The sequence below is a fragment of the Hippocampus zosterae genome, chromosome 7 (genome assembly GCF_025434085.1).
Source record: "Hippocampus zosterae strain Florida chromosome 7, ASM2543408v3, whole genome shotgun sequence".
Lineage (NCBI taxonomy): Eukaryota > Metazoa > Chordata > Actinopteri > Syngnathiformes > Syngnathidae > Hippocampus > Hippocampus zosterae.
The window spans coordinates 8,034,231-8,054,877 of record NC_067457.1 but is presented as its reverse complement, the minus strand read 5'-3'; the positions used below and the strand labels follow the sequence as shown (position 1 = coordinate 8,054,877).

Sequence of the window (20,647 nt, the reverse complement as noted above, 5' to 3'; positions counted from 1 at the left end):
CTGCAACCATGGGGACCAGCCGAGCTCCCCTTCCAATGGGGTAACCACTTGGGAGGGGCCAAAGGGGTCAGGTGCTCTGTGAGCCGAGCGGCGGCCAAAAGCGGTCCAATTCCCGCTGACAGAGACTAGCTCGAGGGACATGGAATGTCACCACTCTAACAACTGCCCTCAGTTTGTCAGTCCATGCCCCCTCCCGAAAGAAAAAAAAAGAATGGAAAAAAAACGCCTTTATCCAAAAGATGAAAAATCCAAAATCATTAAAATGATACATTGTATGGTGGCTGCCCAAACACACACAACTCACATATATTTCCCATCCCATACATGTATTTGATGTGAAGCAAAAAATAATAATAAATTGCAATGCAATGAAATTGCAATGAAATCGTTTCCCAGATGTCAGAGGGGAGGGGGAGGGGGGGAATGCTAATGGTGATGAGAGTTTAAGATTGCGGTTTACCTTTAAAAATCTGTCCCTCCATACGATCCGATTCTTTGAAGACACCTGTCAAAGATACCAAAATGTGCTGCTGATAGCATAGTCCCATTCTCTCTCCACCCCACCCCGCCCTCCCGCAGAGACTTTGTGGAGGAGAAACTAGGGGGCAAGTATGTGATTGGCAGATCTCCGGACTTTGCGGTGTCCTTTGAAGAAACAAGTCCGACGACGCCCATGTTCTTCATCCTCTCTCCTGGAGTCGATCCTTTGAAGGATGTGGAGAAACACGGTAACGCTCTCGCTGTTTTATCTTTAATAAGCCATATAAGTCCTCCTCGCGGCATAGGGGGGGCTTTATCAGAGCATACATACTGTGAACACAGCTGTCATTCCTTCATATTGTGGGGGGAAAAAAAAAGTGTGATTTTTACGAAGCAGACTATTGAAGTTGAAGTGCGGGCGTAGCTTCTCGCTACTCTTGATTGCAACGCCATCAGATTATCGTCGAGAACAGCAGTTGTTCCATCACATCTGCCCTGCGTCTTCTCTTTTATATTAACCATCACGGTGAAAAAGACTGGGTTAGATTGAGGGGATTATACAAAAGGTCACCTATTTATGAGATGACGGCAACGCTGAAAGAGGGCCGGCAGATAAGTAAATGCCAGTTATTTTACAGTTCTGAATGATGTGGATGCGCTCCAATGTTTTATTTATTTATTATTATTTTTTTGGCTGACATACTGCGGAAAGTCTCGTAATGGTCTTCTGAATTGGCTACCCAATAATTTAGTCTGGATATTTTTAATGCCGCACTAATGAACCCTTAGCCCCAAAAGAAAGCCCCCACCCCCTTACGTCTGCTAATATTTGTATGACACAAATTCAACACGTTGATTCCCGCCCATTGCGATTGGATTTGACTTTCTTGGTTCAAAGCCCGCACTGTTAAACAAACAAATCCATATCATATTCAATCAGCTCGAGATGAAGCAAACAGACCTTGAACCTTGATGAAATCCTTTGCTAATATGATAACGGGGACGGATTTCTCCCGGAACTCATCTTTTGAGGGGTGTGCTAATTGAATATCAGCAGACCTCATGCTGAGTGGATGAAAGCTGAAAGTTATCATATCATTGCGATAGATAGAGCACATTGGTTGGAACAGTCGCTGAACGACACGCCGCCATGGCGTGTGTGTGTGTGTGTTTTTTTTTTTTTATTACAGCTACCGACGGCTTTAATCATTGCAATTTTCATTTGGAATATACTGGCACTGATTAAATGATTTTGGCCTCAGTAGGGGAGGGGGCGTTTGGGGGGGGGGGGGCTTGCTATCTGTCTGCCGGTTAGGTTCGACGTTGTAATGCCACAAAACTAATTGTCTTGTTCAATCTCGGCGACACAGGTAAGAAGCCATTTACTTTCTCCTTAAATTAAAGTTTTTTAATGTCTTACTGGGAGTTAGATGAGAAGCTCACTTTCACTGCCATGTTGGCGCGGTGATTGTCAGCACAGCGCTCGCACCTTTAACGAGAAGCGAATCTAGGGATTATTATTTTTTTGTTTTGTTTCTTACTACTTTCTTTTTTTAATGACACTTTTTTTTGTTGGGATGATAGCAGCAAGTTGCTTAACTTGCACATTGGATGAGTGGTTCTCAGCACCAAATTTACATGTCGCTACGTGTTTATTTCAGGAAGGAAGCTTGGTTTCACCTTTGACAACAAGAATTTCCACAATGTGTCTCTGGGTCAAGGTCAAGAGGCCATGGCTGAACAAGTCCTTGACTTGGCAGCGAAGAATGGCCATTGGATCATACTGCAGGTACATTAGAAGCATCCTATAGTCAACATGGAAATTAAACAAACCGTCTCGTTTAAAGTGACTCCATCTATCACCTCACTGACTCGTCTCCAGAGCTGCCAACTGTTACTGATTGTCCGTATGCGAAATCACTTGATGCAAACTCATTACGCCTGTAAGACTGTTTTCCAATTAACCTTGTTCACCCGTGGAATGTTCCAAAACCTTTTTTTAGCATTCTTCCCTTTTGTTTCCTCCGTCACAGTTTTTTTTTTTGGGGGGGGGGGGGGGGGCATTGTGTTTTAAGCATGATATTCAATATTTTGAGAGAAACAATCATGCTCATCAATTTCATTAGATTTGGTTTGTATTCAATTGAATAAGGGTCCAAAGAATTTGTGAATCATTACATTTTGTCCCGGCGGCCAGCTAGTCGACTGGTGAGCAAGTCGGCTTCACAGTGTAGAGGTGCAGGGTTCGATTCCGGCTCCGGCCTTCCTGTATGGAGTTTGCATGTTCTCCCCATGGCTGTGTGGTTTTTCTCCGGGTACTCCAGTTTCCTCTCACATTCCAAAAACATGCATGGCAAATTATTGGAACACTGGAAGTTGTCCCGAGGTGTGAGTGTGAGCGTGGATGGTTGTTCTTCTATGTGTGCCATGCGATTGGCTGGCAACTGGTTCAGGGTGTCCCCCGCCTACTGCCCGAAGACACCTGGGATAGGCTCCAGCACACGCGACCCTTGTGAGGAGAAGTGGATCAGAAAATGGATGGATGGGTACAGTTTCAATAAGCCTGCCATGCATGTTTTTGGAATGTAGGAGAAAACTGGAGTACCCGGAGAAAACCCACGCAGGCCCAGGGAGAGCATACAAACGCCACACAGGAAGGCCAGAGCTGGAATTAATGTGCAATGTGCAACCTCTGCAATGTGAGGTTGACACGCTCACAATTGGACCACTGGGTCGCTATACATATGTGTACGTAAAGTCGAAGATTTCATATTAGTTAATTGCTAATGACATGTATTATCTTATTGAATTGCAAGGCACATATGATACCATTGCCTTTGTCCCTGGTTTATCTGCATGTAAAAGTGAATCAAATTCTCTCTGGGAATTTTCTTCTTGGAAGAGCCCTGGCATTCAATAGCAATTCAATTGCACAATATCTACAGCCACAGTATCTGTTCCCCTCTTATCGGAGGGGGTAAGGCTCACGTTTGCATTTTAAGTGGAAACCTTGGTGGAATTATAATGAGAAATATCGATGGACTTAAAAAATATATTTTAAAAAATGCATGCCCCCCTCCCCCCCCCCCAACACACACTCACACACTTTTCTTTTAATACTGTATGTATTTATATGCCCGGATGGTAGACAAGGAGGAAAAAAAAAAATGGGATGCCCCGACTCTCCACTCAATAAGGATAGCACAGACGAGTGATTGTTTTAATTACCTTTGCATAATAATTAAGATCAATAGGCTTAAAAAGGGATTGTCCCCCTGGCAACAAGCCACCCACTCGCTTTATCATCATCTATCTGTCTGCCTGCTGAGAGCGAGATCCATGGCACTGGCTATCAGAGAAAGAAAAACATTGAGGGTGTCATTATCTCACTTATTCTACCAGTTGTATCACCTGATTTTAGATTCACCCCCCCACCCCAAACATCCTGTATTTCTCTTCCTACACCCACATCCCCATCATTTCGCCTTGTAACTCTATGATGACTTTAATTCTGTACTTCTAATTAAATACAGATCCGTTCCTGACCATTTCACCTGTCTCTCATCTCGCGCTTCACTTATTCACACCTGCTGCCAGGCACAGGTCCATCAGGGTAGTGCCGGGTCAGTGGTTGGTTACCCTTCAACATTTGGGTAATTATCCCGCAGAAGGCCAACTCCTGCCGAGATGGGCCAAAGAGACGCAGAAGCCTTGAAAGCAACCCCCTTGGGGTACAGGGGGCTCGGGTCAGTCCAGCAGTTTAGAGCTGAATATCCCACACGGGCCAGCTGGTGGGAATCAACTGGCATCAATTGGCCAGATTATTATTTTTTTTGTTAAATCCACCGCATTAGCGGGTAGTATCAGAAAGAGGTGGGGATAATAAAAAATAAATAAAAATCATAATGTGACAAGGGCGGCCTGGTGATCTGGTGGGTCAACCTCACAGTGCAGTGGGACCAGGTTCAATTCCAGCTCTGGCCTTCCAATGTGGAGTTTGCATGTTTTTTATTAATCATCCTAGTTTGAACTTTAAATTAAAGGCGAATGTGCTGTTTTCTAAATGTGTAAAAATAATTGAATTTGGACGAAGCCGCCAGTCATTCTGACAGCCCTTGCAACCAGGCCCGCAATCCAGTTTGCCCTGTCCAGCGCTCATATCGAACGGCTGCGTCCTCCATACCGGAGCTCAGCTGTGCACTTGGCAAATGGGTCACCTGCATTCATTCACTTTTGCCATTGTGCGCTCTTCGCTTGCGTGATGAGCGGTTGGAACCGCCGTTTTTGCCTTCCCTCTCTGCTTTGCATCGGATAGCAATGTATCAAAACCGCTTGCCAGCTGTGGCTGCTGATGGAATTTAAAGATTCATTTTATGTAAATAGAGATGCCTGTTTGATGCAACATTGAAACTCATTCAGTATCAGCCAATTCTGGACCAAGTCTGAAAAGACGTTTTTAAACGTCTTTGGGAGGGAATGAGCTAAGAGGAGGCAAGAACTAAAGTCGACCTGAACTTTCCCACTATTTGAAAGCCCTGAAACAAGAGGCCTGCTCCTCTTTTGTGTTCTGTTTGTTAGTCGGTGCCGCAAGTGCCTCCGTCTTTCTTCACTTGTACACTCTGTAGCCAGGGGATGAACGGTTTCATTACCGTTACAAATTGTCAGGCCCTCTCTCACTTCTTCGGTCGACATCTTTATTGCTTGACTAGTTACATGCCAAAAGGAAGGGCTGGTACTCAAGCCTGATGAAAAATCGCTCGAATTTAGACTTCTAATTTGTATCCCCATTCATTATTCTTTAGAGCACCAAGAGAAAAACATACTGATCACTTTGTCTCCTCCAGCTATTGTCATTGACGCCTCCCCCCTCGCCCCCCTTCACTTTTTCTCTCATAATATCCTTGAACTTTACACAAGCCCCCTTTTGTTAAATGTCTCCCAAAAAATCTGACAAACTGACATTCCTCTCTATCGTGTCCCCTCGCCTGGAAAAATGGCTAACTTCAGCCATCATAAGGAAGATTAAATATGAAGAGCAAATGGAAATGAGAAAGTAAAGAGGCTTATGAATTAATGACTGGAGTTATTAGTGCTGTAATTAGATTTAGGGAATGAGCAGTGCTGCATGGTTAAATGTGTTGGGAGGTTGGTCTGGGGGGGGGGGCACGGCTGACTGCTTATCATTCACGGGATGTCCTGTAAGTGTCAAGACAGTTGAGATGGAAAATTGAGCTCATCCGAGCTTGTGTGATCATACAAGTCAGCTCCGCTGCCCGGGCTGTACTCGCCAGATGAATTTGCAGAAAAGTCAGGCTGAAGTATCAAGCGAGAGTGGTTGCTTAATGTTAGCATCTCGAGAATTGGTTTCAAGTGCTGTGTACCGTTTAATTTAGTGCCACTTCAAAGTCAGGGTGATAGGGGGGGAAGATACCAAATTTAATTCCTCCTTTTTGTTCGTTGTCGTGACAAATATAAATTGTATGGGCAGTTTCAGAACCAAGAAGCGCAAGTTATTGTGTGTGTATGGGGGGGGGGGGAGTTGTTGTTGTTTTCAATTGTTTTGAAGCCTGAAGTCTTTCATATCGCAATTTTGCTTTTTAAACTGCTGTCTTGTTCCATGTAGAATATCCACCTGGTGGCTCGCTGGCTGGGTACTCTGGAAAAACTTCTCGAGCAGCGAGCTGAAGGAAGCCATGAGAATTTCAGGGTTTTTGTCAGTGCGGAGCCGTCCTCCACCCCTGAGGGACACATCATTCCACAGGGCATCCTGGAGAACTCCATCAAGATCACCAATGAGCCACCGACCGGCATGCATGCCAACTTGCACAAAGCTCTGGACAACTTCAACCAGGTAAAGATAAGAAACCCTTTATTTGTCTCACAATTGAGAAATTCGCAATTAACAGGAGCACAATTTGGAGGGAAGAAAGTCGAAAAACATGAAAGTATGTGCATGCACAAAATAAATTAAAACCTTCCCGAAGATTCAAATCATCCAGTCGCTTCAGTCAGTGGGATGTTGCGACATGTTTGACAACACGTCAAGCTGAGACGCGGTGTTGTCCAGTGTTCGCGCTGTCGACTTGTCATCTCACCAATCTCCTCATAAACGACCCCCCGGTGAAAACAATCCCGCCGCTTGAGTGAGAACGTCTCCGCACAATTGCAGCATATTAATATCACGTATGTATGAAGTGTCGATGGCTAGTACTTGAGGTATCCAGGGCCGTTGCTAGAGGCTAAAGTATGAACTCCGCTCTTTGTATGTAATGTATTTTCCACATTATAAGGGGCTCTCTAAAAGCATTATATTTCCTCCAAAACAGTGTGCCTTATAATCCGATGCGCCTTATATGTATGGATCAATATTTTTTTGGGGGGGGGACATAGCTTCTTTAAATCACTTTGTTACAGCTGCAGCGGTTGTGAAAGCGCGATATCAATAAAGCTGTATTGTATTGTTTAGCCTCTAGTGTAGCGCCATCTAGTGGACTTATAATGCAACTGCAGCCACTATTGTAGCTTATATTCTATGCACCCTATATATGAAAACAGTTTTAAAATAGGCCATTCATTGAGTTCATGCCTTACACCAGAGGTGGGCAAACTATGGCCCACGGGCCACCGCTGGTCTTTTTAATCCGGCCCGCCGAAGGTTGGTACACAATTAAGGTTCGATGTCCACGACTGCATTCATTTCATCTGGACTTGTAATGACGGGCATTTCAACGCCAGGTGGCACAGTTACTTGAAGTTGCAGAACATAGGGAGGAAGGCGGAGACGATACGGAAGCCCGCAGTCGCGCCGGGTCAAGCAAATCCCGTTTGATATGACGGAATAATGTACTCTTAAAGTCTGAAAAACGTGCCAAAAAATGCAAAATACTGCTTTTTAAATAAAGAAATCCAATTAATATTATGTCGAATTTAGTTCACCCTTTTGATCCGGCTCTCCATAATATTTTCTGGTTCTCATGTGGCCCCATGCAAAAAATCGTTGCGCTTTAGAATGTAAGGCAGGAGCTTACACTCTAAAGCGCATTCCAGCAGCTCCTATATTTTGTTGTTCTACTTCTTCCTTTCATAACTTTGCTGCTGTGAATTGGGAATTTCTCCATTGCAAGACTAATAAAGGATTTCTTATCTTATCTTATAGTACGAAAAATATAAAAATATAAATTAAAAAAATAATAATACATGATATGTAAATGAACTGAACCACGCATGTGTAAGTACTTGGTGACAGAGGCAGGGAAATAAGTCGAAGGAAGAAACAGTGAACAGAAACCAGGGTTTGTAGGGCGACGACTGCCTCGGCCGTCTGGGTTCAAACGGAGAAACCGAGTAGAGGGACATGGGTGGGTAGACGAGAACAATGGGTCCAATAACGGCCGCATCATTGCCACAGTGTCGAGTCGGCCCACTTGCTCCTCCTACGCCTACCTTACTCGCCACTTCAGTAATTGCTTTCATGACCCGTCCCTTACCCATTTAAGAGCCCCTGACATTCATGGCAAGACTTTCAGGCTGTGAACAAATGAAAACTGAACCCGATGTTTCAAGAAGAGGCCCGCGACAATATAATAATGCCGTTCGTTCAACGGAGACCGAAAGAGTTCAGCGATACCAGCCTCACAGTGTCCATAAACTGCCTTGCAGTTTAAATAAACCAAATATATCAGTGATAATTTAAAAAATATTGATCATTTTATCTTTTAACATGGTCCGAATATTGCTGTACTGAATAGCATTAGCAGTCCCTTTGACAGTTATGGGATTGGAATGACTCTTCAAACTGCAAGGGAAAAGAATCATTTCAGTAAAACTCCCCCATTTTGATGACAAAATGTCTAAAATTATGTTTTAATCGTTTCTTTAATTGTGGTTTTTGGCAAGTGACCATGGCCATGATCGAACCTGAAGTGAGATCTTGATCTCCCCAAATGTTTGGCTATTTTGTGGCATTCAAATCCTTCAAATATTGTCCTAAACTAAAGTAGCTTCAACTCCGTGCTGAATTTTATTTGCTTCAGCACATTGTTCACTGCCCACTGCAGGCATTCATCTTTGCCATTCTTCTGCCAATTTAGGCCACGGGAGTCAGTGACTACAACAAATAAATATGAGAGCAACCTTTGATAGTTTTCTTGTTGTTTTTGGGTATCTTTTAGATTTTAGGTCATGATGATATACACTGCCCTTATTTCACGTATTTACTTCCTTTATTTATTTATTTATTTATTTTTGGCTGAGAGCGGCAGGTGACACAGCATATGCCAATTTTCATTCCAATGTTGCCCTCAAGATGCCAATTTGCTCAAATGAAGCCGTGAGCAGATGGCCCGTTCACTCACCCTGGAACAGTTTCATACCCATGGAGGACAGATGTGAACATGGCACATGCGAGCATTAAATGCAACTAAAGTCACATTCTGACTTTCTGTTTGGTTTAATGGTGTGACCAGCCAATTCCTGGAACACATTGCCGTCATCGTGCTCAGTGCACTTTATTGACCTCTAGCTTTTTTTTTTTTTTCTTATCAGTTTTGTATTGCTCTCCATCACCACAGCTCTTCGCTGTCATTGCTCAGCTCTCTCCTTGTCCCATTTCGCAATCTTTAGCTTGTTCTTGATGTTTATCTACCTAACAAAGGCAACATGCTCGTGAGCCCTGCCTTATGGAGTGGCGAAATGATGTACACTGACGTGAGGTTGAAGGATTATTGGAGTAGCCCAACCGCAAGGCTGAAACCACTAAGCCAAAGAAATTACTTTTTCTTTTTTTGCCTTATTGTACATCTTCTTTATCTTGTTTCCTATTCAGAGTCAGACTAAAATAAAAAGATTGTTATTGTGTGATAGAACACAGATAGTGTTTTTGCTGAAACTAACAACTTTCATTTATCTGTCAAATTACAGGCAGTTCATGCATACCGATTAAAAAAAAAAAAATTTACACTGCATGTATGTGTACCAGTGTGTTGCGATGGCTCTGTCTCTCTTGATTATCTGACTGCGTGTTATTTTTCTTGAGTACTCAGGTCATGAAAAGAAAGGCTTTGCATCTCATTCGTCTATGTGGAGCAAAAGGGAGTCTTGTGCAGAATGTTAATTAAAGCTCCAGAAGGAGTGTGTATGCGGCAGCGCTGTGGGCAAGCATGTGCATCGTAGGAGTCAGCTCCCCGGGGCACTGCCGCAGTAGCCCTCATCGTCACACTCCCCATGACATATTGATGAAATGAATAGAATCCAGCGCCCTTCGTTCCGTATAGACTTTATTGGCACGCTTATTTAACAGTCCCTTTTCCACCAGAGATTACATTGCCATTCATGTTTTTTTATTAAGCCTGTCTAGAATAATGATCTCAGGAGACAGATGGAGGCTTGAAGCGCCTGACAGGTTGTGACAGTTAAAAGGTGATCCCGTTGTCTTGCTTTTTTGCAGTCTACACACCCCGCAAACTGTTAAGTGGTGACGACACAAACACATCGGACCATTTGTCTTTTTTTTACCAAGGCAATTCATGTTTTTTTTGTTATTTTGCTTCATCAAAATGCGTCTGTTTGCATCGCTGAAAAACAAAGCAAGTTTCTGCAAAAAAAAAAAAAAATGCTACCAAATCGCTTGCGTGAGACGATCCATTCAATTTCGATTAGAATTATTTATTTTTACTTTATTTTTACCCGGCCCCAAATAAGCGGTAGATGATGGATGAATGGATGGATGGATGGATGGATGGATGGATATTTTTACTTTATATGCTGGGTACTCTTTGATTGGATGGTTTTCTTATTGATTAATTCGTTAATTCTGAACAATGCACAAAAAATTGTTCTTGATTTTACTGTTTGGTACTTTCTACCGCCTTTATTACTGATTTGTCTAACTGTTTATTGTGCATGTTAAATTGCTCCATGTACAGCACTTTGTATGCAGCAATGGCTGTTTGAAAGTGCTCTGGAAATACTCTTGACTTGACTTGACTTTATTTTTTGTTCCCATTTCCCGTATTTACATTAGTCGCTTCTTAGCAATGAGACACTGGCAGCGAGCTATCCGAAGCTAAGTTAGCTGGAGAGACTTCAACCTACCATAAGCAGTCAGGAGACCTTCGTAAAGTAGTGAAGGGAGATACTGTGATGAAGATTATGTTTGTTCGGTGTTAATTTACTGAAAAACCAAATTTAAAGCTGTGTTGTTGGTAGCAATAGCAGCAGGCGCCTGCTGAAGCCGCTCATCGTCACGCTGGTCACGTTTCCGTGCGAAACGAAGTCTCCAAACAACGCCAGTTCTCCTTTTGCAGTAATTACATTAAAAAAAAAGAAATTTTGGTGATGTTTGCAGTCGAAAGCAGCGCAATTGCACTTTATGCTAGTATGGGTGAGGGTGTTGGCAAACATTTGGCAACTTCGTCTTCATGGAAAAGAGAACCAACCGCCTGCACCAACAAATGTCCATGTGGAAAGACAGAAGTGGCCAAACATTGATTCTGGGTGTCGCAAATATGGTTTCAAAATGCTTAATTGTTGTTTTGAAGCAGACATTTTTGTTTCTACCAACTTTTTTTTTTATAGGACACGCTGGAAATGTGCGCAAGGGAGAATGAGTTTAAAAGTATCCTCTTTGCACTCTGCTACTTCCATGCTGTGGTAGCAGAGAGGAGGAAATTTGGTCCTCAAGGATGGAACAGATCCTACCCTTTCAACACAGGAGACCTCACAATTTCAATCAATGTCCTCTTCAACTACCTGGAGGCGAATCCCAAGGTGAGCTCGGCTTTTGCGTGGAAACAAAATCCATTTGTATTTATTCGGGAAAGCGTTACGATGCTCCGACCGTTTGCCTGATTCTTAGGTGCCCTATGATGATCTACGCTACCTCTTTGGTGAGATCATGTACGGGGGTCACATCACGGATGACTGGGACCGGCGTCTATGCGGGACCTACCTAGAGGAGTTCATAAAGCCCGAGATGATGGAAGGAGATCTGTGTCTAGCACCGGGTTTCCCTTTGCCTGGCAACATGGACTACAACAGCTATCACCAGGTTAAGGAAACACTGTGACTTTTACCGCGCTGTTTTATTTTCACTCAAATTGGTCACGGAATTCAACAAGATATAACTGATTAGATTTTTTTTTTTTAAAGTTGTAGCACTGGGTTTGGGATGTATGGCCAAGACTATCCTTCAACACGCTGTTGACGGTGGAGAATTGCTCGAATTGAATTGTTAGTCAGCTCCTTTTCCAAATGAGAACGCAAAATCAATCGTAATAAATATCCCAGATGGGTCCCACAATTTAACAGATTGAAGTTTTCAAAGTATTTCTCAGAGGTAAAGTTACTATAGTCGGTGGAAAGGAACTAGCAAACTTGCAGTATGGGTATGGACATATCCTACCCGGATAAAAAAAAAGGCACCTACTACTACTACCAAAATATATTTGCGCATGCATGACATAATAATATATCGAGGGTGCCGTGTAATCATGTTTTCATTGACCACCCAATGCATTTATTCTCATTGTGTTTTGGGGTAACTGATCTGATTATACATCTGGGTAAGCAGAGCATATTAAAGTAACGGCAATGCACAGCAGAAGGCACCCAGAGAATCTTTACCGAATCAATAGTTTAACATTAAAATGATGTGTCAAAAGACTTTCATATTGAACGTGTTAGTCCTTACAATTTGTTTCCCTGTATGTAGATGAACAAGTTCTGCACCACAACAAACATACAGAGAAATACAAACAGGGTTAAAATTAATGACTTTTTTGCAGTGCCACTCAAAATGAAACATTTTTATCTTTGTAATTCAGACGTTTATTTTTTAACAACCTCTGCGTTAAAATGACTTCTTTTAACATTTTAATTTCCCTTTAGCGTAGCGCCACCTAGTGGATGCATAGCCAAATCTCAGCCACTATTGTAGCTTCGATTCTATGCGCCTTATAATGCAGTGCTCACTATATATGAAAGCAGTTTTAAACCAGGCCATTCAATGAAGGTGTGCTTTATAATCCGAAGCGCCTTATAGTGCAGAAAATACGGTACGTATAATTAGCTTAAAATTTGTTGTGAAAATTGTCTTCCTAAAAGATGTGTCATCCCGATACACACCTCCCTTATCTTCAACTTATATGCGCCTTGCTTTTTTTTGTCGTTGTTTTTTTTAGATGGCTTCAAAAACAAATTGTGACAGATGCAGGCTTCATAAAGTGACTGCAACACCTCAGCCCAGTTCACCTTGCCAGCTATATTATGAGATCTGTCTCTCTGAGTCTGAACCCTGAATGGCATGGTCAACTCAAAATAGAGCCAGGTCATTGTGTCAACGTTCGCCGCACCGCTATAAAGACTCTCTAAAAATACAATCTATTTATGAAACATATGACAGGCCATCCACTGCCAGGCGGCCATCTGGAACTAACTTCTTGGGCCGCATATTTGAAAGAGACACAGGACGGGAAAGGAGTGACTCAGCAATTTGACTTATTCATTTTAGATACATACAGGTCGATGCAGTCAGCAAAAAAAAAAAAAAAGTTGATCAAGGAATCTGACAACAAAGTGTTTGTGGGTTGAAGACCAACATTTCAAAAGAATATGATTAAAAACTGACAGCTCAGAGTTTAGAGGGGTTTTTTTGGGTTTTTTTTTTAGTTCAACGTCCAACAAAAAGCATATTGATCATCATGGACGAGCAGATGGAAAATGTGTTTATTTATTTATTTTGCCTTGCCTCATTAGCAACTTATCAAGTGTTTCGATTTACAGACGTATTTTAATGGCTCTATTCTTCCCTTGTCAGCAGTAGTTGAGAAAAAACACCTGATTTAAATAAAAAGTATGATCTTTTCGAAAGAGTGCAGTCTCGTAAATCAGTTTACCGTATTTTCCACACTAAAAGGCACACTAGATCATGAGGCGCACCTTCCATGAATGGCCGGTTTTGTAATTTTTTTCATACATTGGGCGCACCGCTTTATAAGACGCAATCTACAATGCCTCCACTAGATGGAGCTCTGCACAATGAAACCCCAACAGAACGGTCAGATGTCAGTAAAACATATTTAATAAAGCAGCGACACAGTTCACGTCACCAAACAGCAAGTTCTGACATTGACTCGTTAACGTTGAGGTCCGTGTTCAACTGCGTAACCGATCGCCTTAAGTTTGATCTCTGCGTTGTCAACATGTCTCGAGCAAGGAGCCATTTTAGTGGCAAAATATTACCGTAATGACTGTGCACAAGGCGCATCGGATTTTAAGGCACGCCGTGAGCTTTTAATAATATGGAAGGCTTTTAGCTGCGCCTTTTAGTGCGGAAAATACGGTAATTCTGTTCTGTTATGGGGGAAAAAAAAACTTGAATTATCTGGATTAACCGTCATGTAGTACAATGGGAAGCTCTAACGTGGAATTCTTTTCCTCCAGTACATTGATGACACCCTACCCGCCGAGTCTCCTTATCTGTATGGCCTTCATCCCAACGCCGAGATTGGCTTCCTCACGCAGACCTCCGAAAAGCTTTTCCGTACTTTGCTGGAAATGCGGCCCGGGGATGGAGGAGTCGGTGAAGGGGGAGGGGCCACACGAGAGGAAAAGGTAAATCTAATTCATTCTTATTCAAGCTGCTGCATGGGAGATGAGATGACCTGTGAGTATGAGTTGCGAGTTGGATGATTGTTGTCGCGTTAGATTATAATGAAACACAGTTTATTTTTGCACATCACCCCCGTTCATCACCATTTTCGGAATCTCAGCGATGATCACCAGTCCCTTCTCACTGAAGTACATGGGTCACGCTCAATTACTTTTGAATCTTCAGAGCAATAAAAATGTAGCATGTAAACACAAGTAATGATTCTGATTTGAAGAGTCAAGCTGTCACCTTAAAGCTCCTATCGAAAGCACGGCTCCCCACAAATGTGAATTTCATGCTCGATTTTGGGAAGGTGCAGCTGGTCCCAAATGCAGGATGACAACAGGTGACACTTTCTATCGCGAAATGCAGCGAAAGGCTTGTCGGGGTTGACTTTACCCATCGTGTTTTGTATATGCTGGTCTCCTTTTTGGTTCAGTGCAGCTTTGATGTAAATTTTATTTGTCCCAAAAAAGCAAACGCGTGCAGTATTATGCACTACCTCTTCTCATACCATTCAGGGATTCGCATTTGTTTTCTTTAATACAATGAGCATTTGTTCAAAATTTTGATTTTTAGTTCATGGATTTCTCCATTCTATGATGAGCCTCACACCTAAATTATGATGAGGACCTCCAGGCAGTAAACCTTCACTTCCTCTCAAGATGGTCATTATGCTTGATACCGCATCGTGGCCAAGATCAATACCATATTTATTTTAAATATGAGGTAACACCGAAAGTACATTTATATTAACCAGCGTGTGTGTGAGTAGAAAGCAGGAGAAGGGATTTCACTCCAGTCAAAAATACCCCAACATCACCCATTAGCATGACTCCATTTTTGCACGTTCATTAAAACTAAATAAATAATTACATAGATAAATATAATTCCATTAAAAAAACTAATACATAAATCATAAAAATAATAATAATAATTCAACATGAACAGGATAATGATAGAAAATTAATTAATAAACTTTGAATCGAATCAAAGCCAGCCTAGTTTTTCTTCCCCGCAACCCCCCCCCCCCCCCCCCCCCGATGCTAATTCTCGATCATGGCAAAACCTCTTCCTCCACATGACCTTTTTACCTCCAAAAACCTTATACTTGTCTCAGCATATGAGCACCTCAGAGGATCTTTTTGTATTGCGGGACCTGCGTCGCCGCCGAACTGGGATCAGATATTTGAACTCGAGAAAGCCAGAGATATGGTGATTTCATATCCTTTGTCCGGCACCTGCCGTAATCCACCAACTGATTACCGATGCCGGTTGCCTTGGAAAAACGTTGACACAGCTTTCCGCCACAAAAATAAATAAATAAACAAATAAAACACGTGAGCATTATTTTGAAGGGATTAGGTTGTTATTGATAGGAAGGAAAAAAGATATCATTGCAACAAAAAAAAAAGTCTCATAAATATTGATGGACATGTTTACTTTGAACAAAATAGTTTCTCGGTTTATGATAATCCTGAATTTATACAACGTTAGTCTTCTGTGAATGTCATATGTCCCCGGCGTTTAACCACGGAGTCACAACATCCAATTGAATTAAAAAGAAATTGGGTGGAGGGAGTGAGTGCGGGGGTGGGGGGTGACAATTCTTCTCATGTGTTCATTTATTTGAAGGTGCGAACGATGCTGGAGGAGATCACTGAGAAACTCCCCGAGGAGTTTAACATCCCTGAGCTGCTGGGAAAGGCGGAGGAGAGGACTCCCTACCAGGTGGTGGCCGTGCAAGAGTGTGAGCGCATGAATCTCCTCACCCAAGAAATCAGACGTTCCCTCAATGAGCTCAGCCTGGGCCTTAAGGTGAGATCATTAAAATGCAGGCAGACATAAAATATTCAGTTATAAGACGTAAACTCATCACAGGCAAAATGCCATCAACTCCTAGCGCCACGACGGCAAACGCTGAGCGGCACTGTTGTTATGCATTTCACCGAAAATCTTTTTTTGCCTCCGACAAAGGAAAATAGGTTATGTGAATTACGATTGGCCTATTATGTGCCCCTCCATCATGTTTCATTAATTAAAATCACAGTCCCACTGGCACAAACATTTGAAATACGCTTTTGCAATCCTGGCAAACTTTGCTTTTATTTTGAAAACAAAGAAGTGGACTGTCCACCCATGTCACACACAAACCCCTAAATAAGGCTTTTATTTTATTATTTTTTTGGGGGGGGGTTGCTATCGGTAAGGCTGACTCGGAGCTGCCTTAGAAATTTGTAAAAAGATGTGGGAACCGTCTGTGGAGTCTGCTTGAGACATTTAGAAACAAGGAAATGAAAGAAGAGAGAAGGAGGGAGAAAACCGTTTGTCAGGAGTTATGAGGATCTCTCAACATTATTAGCGTCGATAAATCGGCTCGGTGATTTCAAAGCCATCGAGTCTATTGTACCAGCAAATGGAATCATATTTTGCCTTCATAGTAAAATAAATAGAGGCCCAATAGAATGTGAACTATGGCGTCGCTCCCGAACACGAGTGTGGATGAATTTGCACACCTCGAATATTTTTAACGAAGGTTCTACGCTGACGTAGATAAATATCCTGACATTGATCATCCTCGTCAACCATTTTGTGACTGACACGTGTTGATGTCAGCAATGCATTCGCTCCAACATCAATGGGTGGAGTGCACCATTGTCGCCCCGCACGCTCGCTCATTATTCCCGAGTGCCATGATCGCCTTACTGAGAATACGTACGGCATTTTTTTTTTCTGTTTGGACGTACTTGTGCTGTTTATGTATGAGTTCAATTTCCTCCGACTTGCTTGAATGTGTCGTTGAAAGATCTAATTTCATTCTTTAGTTTTTTTTTAAATTATATATTTGATTGCTGTCTTGTATTAATCCTTCAGGGGGAACTAACCATGACCAGTGACATGGAGACTCTCCAGAACGCTATTTTCCTGGACATGGTACCAGAGACTTGGACCAAGCGTGCTTACCCTTCCATATGTGGCCTTGCCTTGTGGTTCTCTGACCTTCTAGCCCGGATCAAGGAGCTGGACGTGTGGACAGCTGATTTTGTCTTACCTTGCGCGGTGTGGTTGACCGGCTTTTTCAACCCACAGTCCTTCCTTACCGCCATCATGCAAACCATGGCTCGCAAGTACTTCAATGCAGGGTTTTGCTGTTTTTTTTTTTTTTTTTTTTTGACGGCCGGCTTGAATTTGTGAAATGCTTGGTGTGATATACCGATTCCATGTTTGAATTGACAGGAATGAGTGGCCTTTGGATAGCATGAGTCTGCAATGTGACGTGACCAAGAAGAACCGCGAGGACTTGACATCGCCACCCCGAGAAGGGGCTTACGTTCATGGGCTATACATGGAGGGGGCCCGCTGGGACACACAGGTATAGCCCGACATATTTTTTGATTTTGCTGATCTTTCTGCAGACAATATGTTGACATCCGCCTCGACAGCGATGGCGACACAATTACCAAAAATGGAAGACCGTCCGGATTCATGGCCCTTCCCAAAATGGTTACCATAAAATTGGAAGCGTGAAATAATGTCTTTTGTAAGATTCGGAATTAAGATCTTGTGGGCTAAGGGAGTGGATTTATTATTTTATTGATCATGAAGCACAGCGTATAGCGTTGGTACTGCACCCTTTCAATAATAACCCACATCAGGATTTTTTTTTGTAATTAGTCTTGAGGCATGAAAAAACCAATTATCATGGCAGTGGATGGCAACACACATAACAGTCCATTGTAGTGGTTGATGCACATCTGCGATATGAAGATTAAGCATTCTTCACTGAAAGCATAAACAGTTCATCATTATTAATATAGAAATGTAAGATAACTTTATCCATTTTCCGATCAGCTTCAGACTCACAAGGGCCGCGGGTGTGGTGCTGGAGTCTCTCCCAGCTGTCTTTGGGCAGTAGGCGGGGTACACCCTGAACCGGTTGGCAGCCAATACACCAAGACGAACACCATCCGGCACACATTCAGGCTCACAATCACACCTAGGGGCAATTTCATCCACGCATGTTTTTGGAGGAAACCGGAGTACCCGAAGAAAACCCGCGCAGGCACAGGGTGAACATGCAAACTCCACACAGGGAGACCGGAGCCAGAATCGAACCATGCACCTCTGCACTGTGACGTTGACGCGCTAACCACTCGCCCAACATAACTAAAAAACATAATAAGGGTTAACGTCCAAAGATGCGAGACTGACTAGCTCCTGGAAACGGGTGGGGGGTGAATTCACCTTTCAGTGCACCTTAAAACGTACTCAGTAAATAAATACAGTTGGAGATGTCTTCCCTTCAGGGATTCTGCATTCCATTTGTGCCTTTTTTTTTGACTTGGCATCCCACTTGCGCATCATTCCGCTTCTCTTCTCCATCCCAAACATGCTACCTCGACGCAGAATATGTTGCCAAGCTTTCAAGTCGCATCCCCCCGTAGACTTGTTAATTGGGGAATGTGCAGAGTGAGCACTCGAACACTTAGAGCTCCCCTTCGTTGAGTGGTTCCTTTTTTTTTTTCTTCATTAAAGTTAGAGACGCGGGCAAATAGACTCTCAGTTAAGATGACTTGGTGAGGTAGCTTCTCGCCGCAAACTCATCCACTCCCACCCCTTTCCGCCCTCCTTACATCTCCAAAGGCCGGTCTTGTGCCGGCGTCTGGGGGGAATAGTGTGAATAGGAGACTTAAGCAGTTCTGCGACAAGATAGAGATGTGTCGCAATAAATGTCAAAGATTTATGATAAGACCACTCATCTATATTTATAACGTTCACCTCTGATTCAAAGGGGTATCATCCATAAAAGAAAGTGAGAAGCTGAATTTGATATGCTCGAAGTGACTTTGATTTGAAATCCTCCTTGACACACCAGAGAGTTACAGTGTATGGGGTTTTTTTTGTTTCCCAGTAGAGACAAGAAAAGGGTAGCCGAACCAGGCTGCATTGCTCTTATTTGTCTCATGTTCAATTTGTGTGTATTATTTGTTGATCTTAACATCTTACCATGGACCATTCTGAGGCAATATGGATTCAATGTCAGCGAAAGGACATTTATTTATTGATTTATTTATGTATTTCTTAATTTTAAGATCACCTTATGAGAACTTGAGAGGATAGTGCAGATTGGCCGTGTACTTTGGCATCATGGAAGACCACCTCAAGACACTGGCAAAAAATACGATACATTTAAAGTCCGCGATGCACAATGGCTCTCGATACTTTTTTTTTTTTAAAGCAGACTACACAGCACCCCAAAAAATACAAAATAAAAATCTGACGCCCGATGATTTTATTTATATATAAAGAGTAAATTCAACACACCCATTTTTCATTGTAGTGGATGCAAAATAAATAAATAAAAATAGCAGCGATGCTTTTTCCTTTTGCCTCTTTTTCAGCCAACGAGGTACGTAAATTTCTTGTCCAAATTGCCTTTTTTGCATTGATGGATATTTTTCAAATCCCTACCACAAGAAACCGGAGGAGAAAATGTCGGTCATGTACAGCCGTGCCATTCTACTTCATTGAACACAGAACTTGGAGATTTCTTTCATTTGACAGTATTTACTATTTACCCCACAGGAAGTTACTGGTGTTTGACACTTCCTTCAAGTTTGACATCATTTGCAGATTTAATTAAGCCTTTTGTCCTCCGACTTTCCCAAAGTCATCAGGATTTACACACAGCCCCGCAATCCTCTATGCATGCATGGTGAAACTTCAGTTTGTCAAGCACGAAATGTAGGAGGATTAATTAGCGAGACAGGCCTCCCTGTTTCAGTATGTTCAGTGAGTGTTTTTATTTATTTTTTAATTTTTGGGGAGTCAGGGCATATTGACTTTGTCTCAAACGCCGCTGACTTTCAAACACACTTCAAGATTAGAACAACGTCGTGTGCTGTGAGTGACCCACATGGCTCGCGTCAAACCAGGATTAGTCCAACATTTAAATGCAAACTCAGTGGCAGCAAAGAAAAAAGAAATAATAACGAGCTTTTACTGCACTTTAAACTCATTCAGTAGCAGCCAATTCTAGTCAAAGTCTGAAAAGACGTTTAAACACGTCTTTGGGAGTGAATACATTTTTAATGACTTCTTAGTTCTTTGACAGATGTCAATCTGTGCTTCACTGGATTGTCGCCCCACCCCCCTCCTCCATCTTTCTCTGTCAGACCGGCTTGATTGTGGACGCCCGACTGAAAGAGCTCACGCCGACCATGCCGGTCATCTTCATCAGGGCCATCCCAGTGGACAAACAGGACAACAGGAACGTGTACCAGTGTCCAGTTTACAAGACCCGTCAAAGGGGGCCGACATATGTGTGGACCTTTAACCTGAAGACCAAAGAAAAGTCCTCCAAGTGGACCCTGGCCGGAGTTGCTTTGCTATTACAGATCTAAGCAGGATTCCAGGAACGTTCATGTGAAGGTTGTGTGATGGTACAACAGGGTCAAGGATCGGCTCACATTTAAACTGATGATACCGTATGCCGATTGCATTTTTTTTTATTTTGAA

At 42.5% G+C, this 20,647-nt stretch overlaps 1 protein-coding gene across 1 annotated transcript in view; it reads left to right on the top strand.

Annotated features, from left to right (window-relative positions):
- The window catches only part of dnah9 (dynein, axonemal, heavy chain 9), a 113,709-nt gene extending 93,062 nt beyond the window's left edge, over nucleotides 1-20,647 (top strand). The window contains exons 69-78 of the mRNA XM_052072036.1: nucleotides 580-728; nucleotides 2,142-2,269; nucleotides 6,104-6,331; nucleotides 11,056-11,247; nucleotides 11,336-11,527; nucleotides 13,921-14,091; nucleotides 15,764-15,946; nucleotides 17,003-17,256; nucleotides 17,366-17,501; nucleotides 20,305-20,647. Coding sequence (XP_051927996.1) covers nucleotides 580-728; nucleotides 2,142-2,269; nucleotides 6,104-6,331; nucleotides 11,056-11,247; nucleotides 11,336-11,527; nucleotides 13,921-14,091; nucleotides 15,764-15,946; nucleotides 17,003-17,256; nucleotides 17,366-17,501; nucleotides 20,305-20,532 — 1,861 coding nt within the window. The 3' untranslated portion in view covers nucleotides 20,533-20,647. The remainder of the gene's footprint in view (nucleotides 1-579; nucleotides 729-2,141; nucleotides 2,270-6,103; nucleotides 6,332-11,055; nucleotides 11,248-11,335; nucleotides 11,528-13,920; nucleotides 14,092-15,763; nucleotides 15,947-17,002; nucleotides 17,257-17,365; nucleotides 17,502-20,304) is intronic.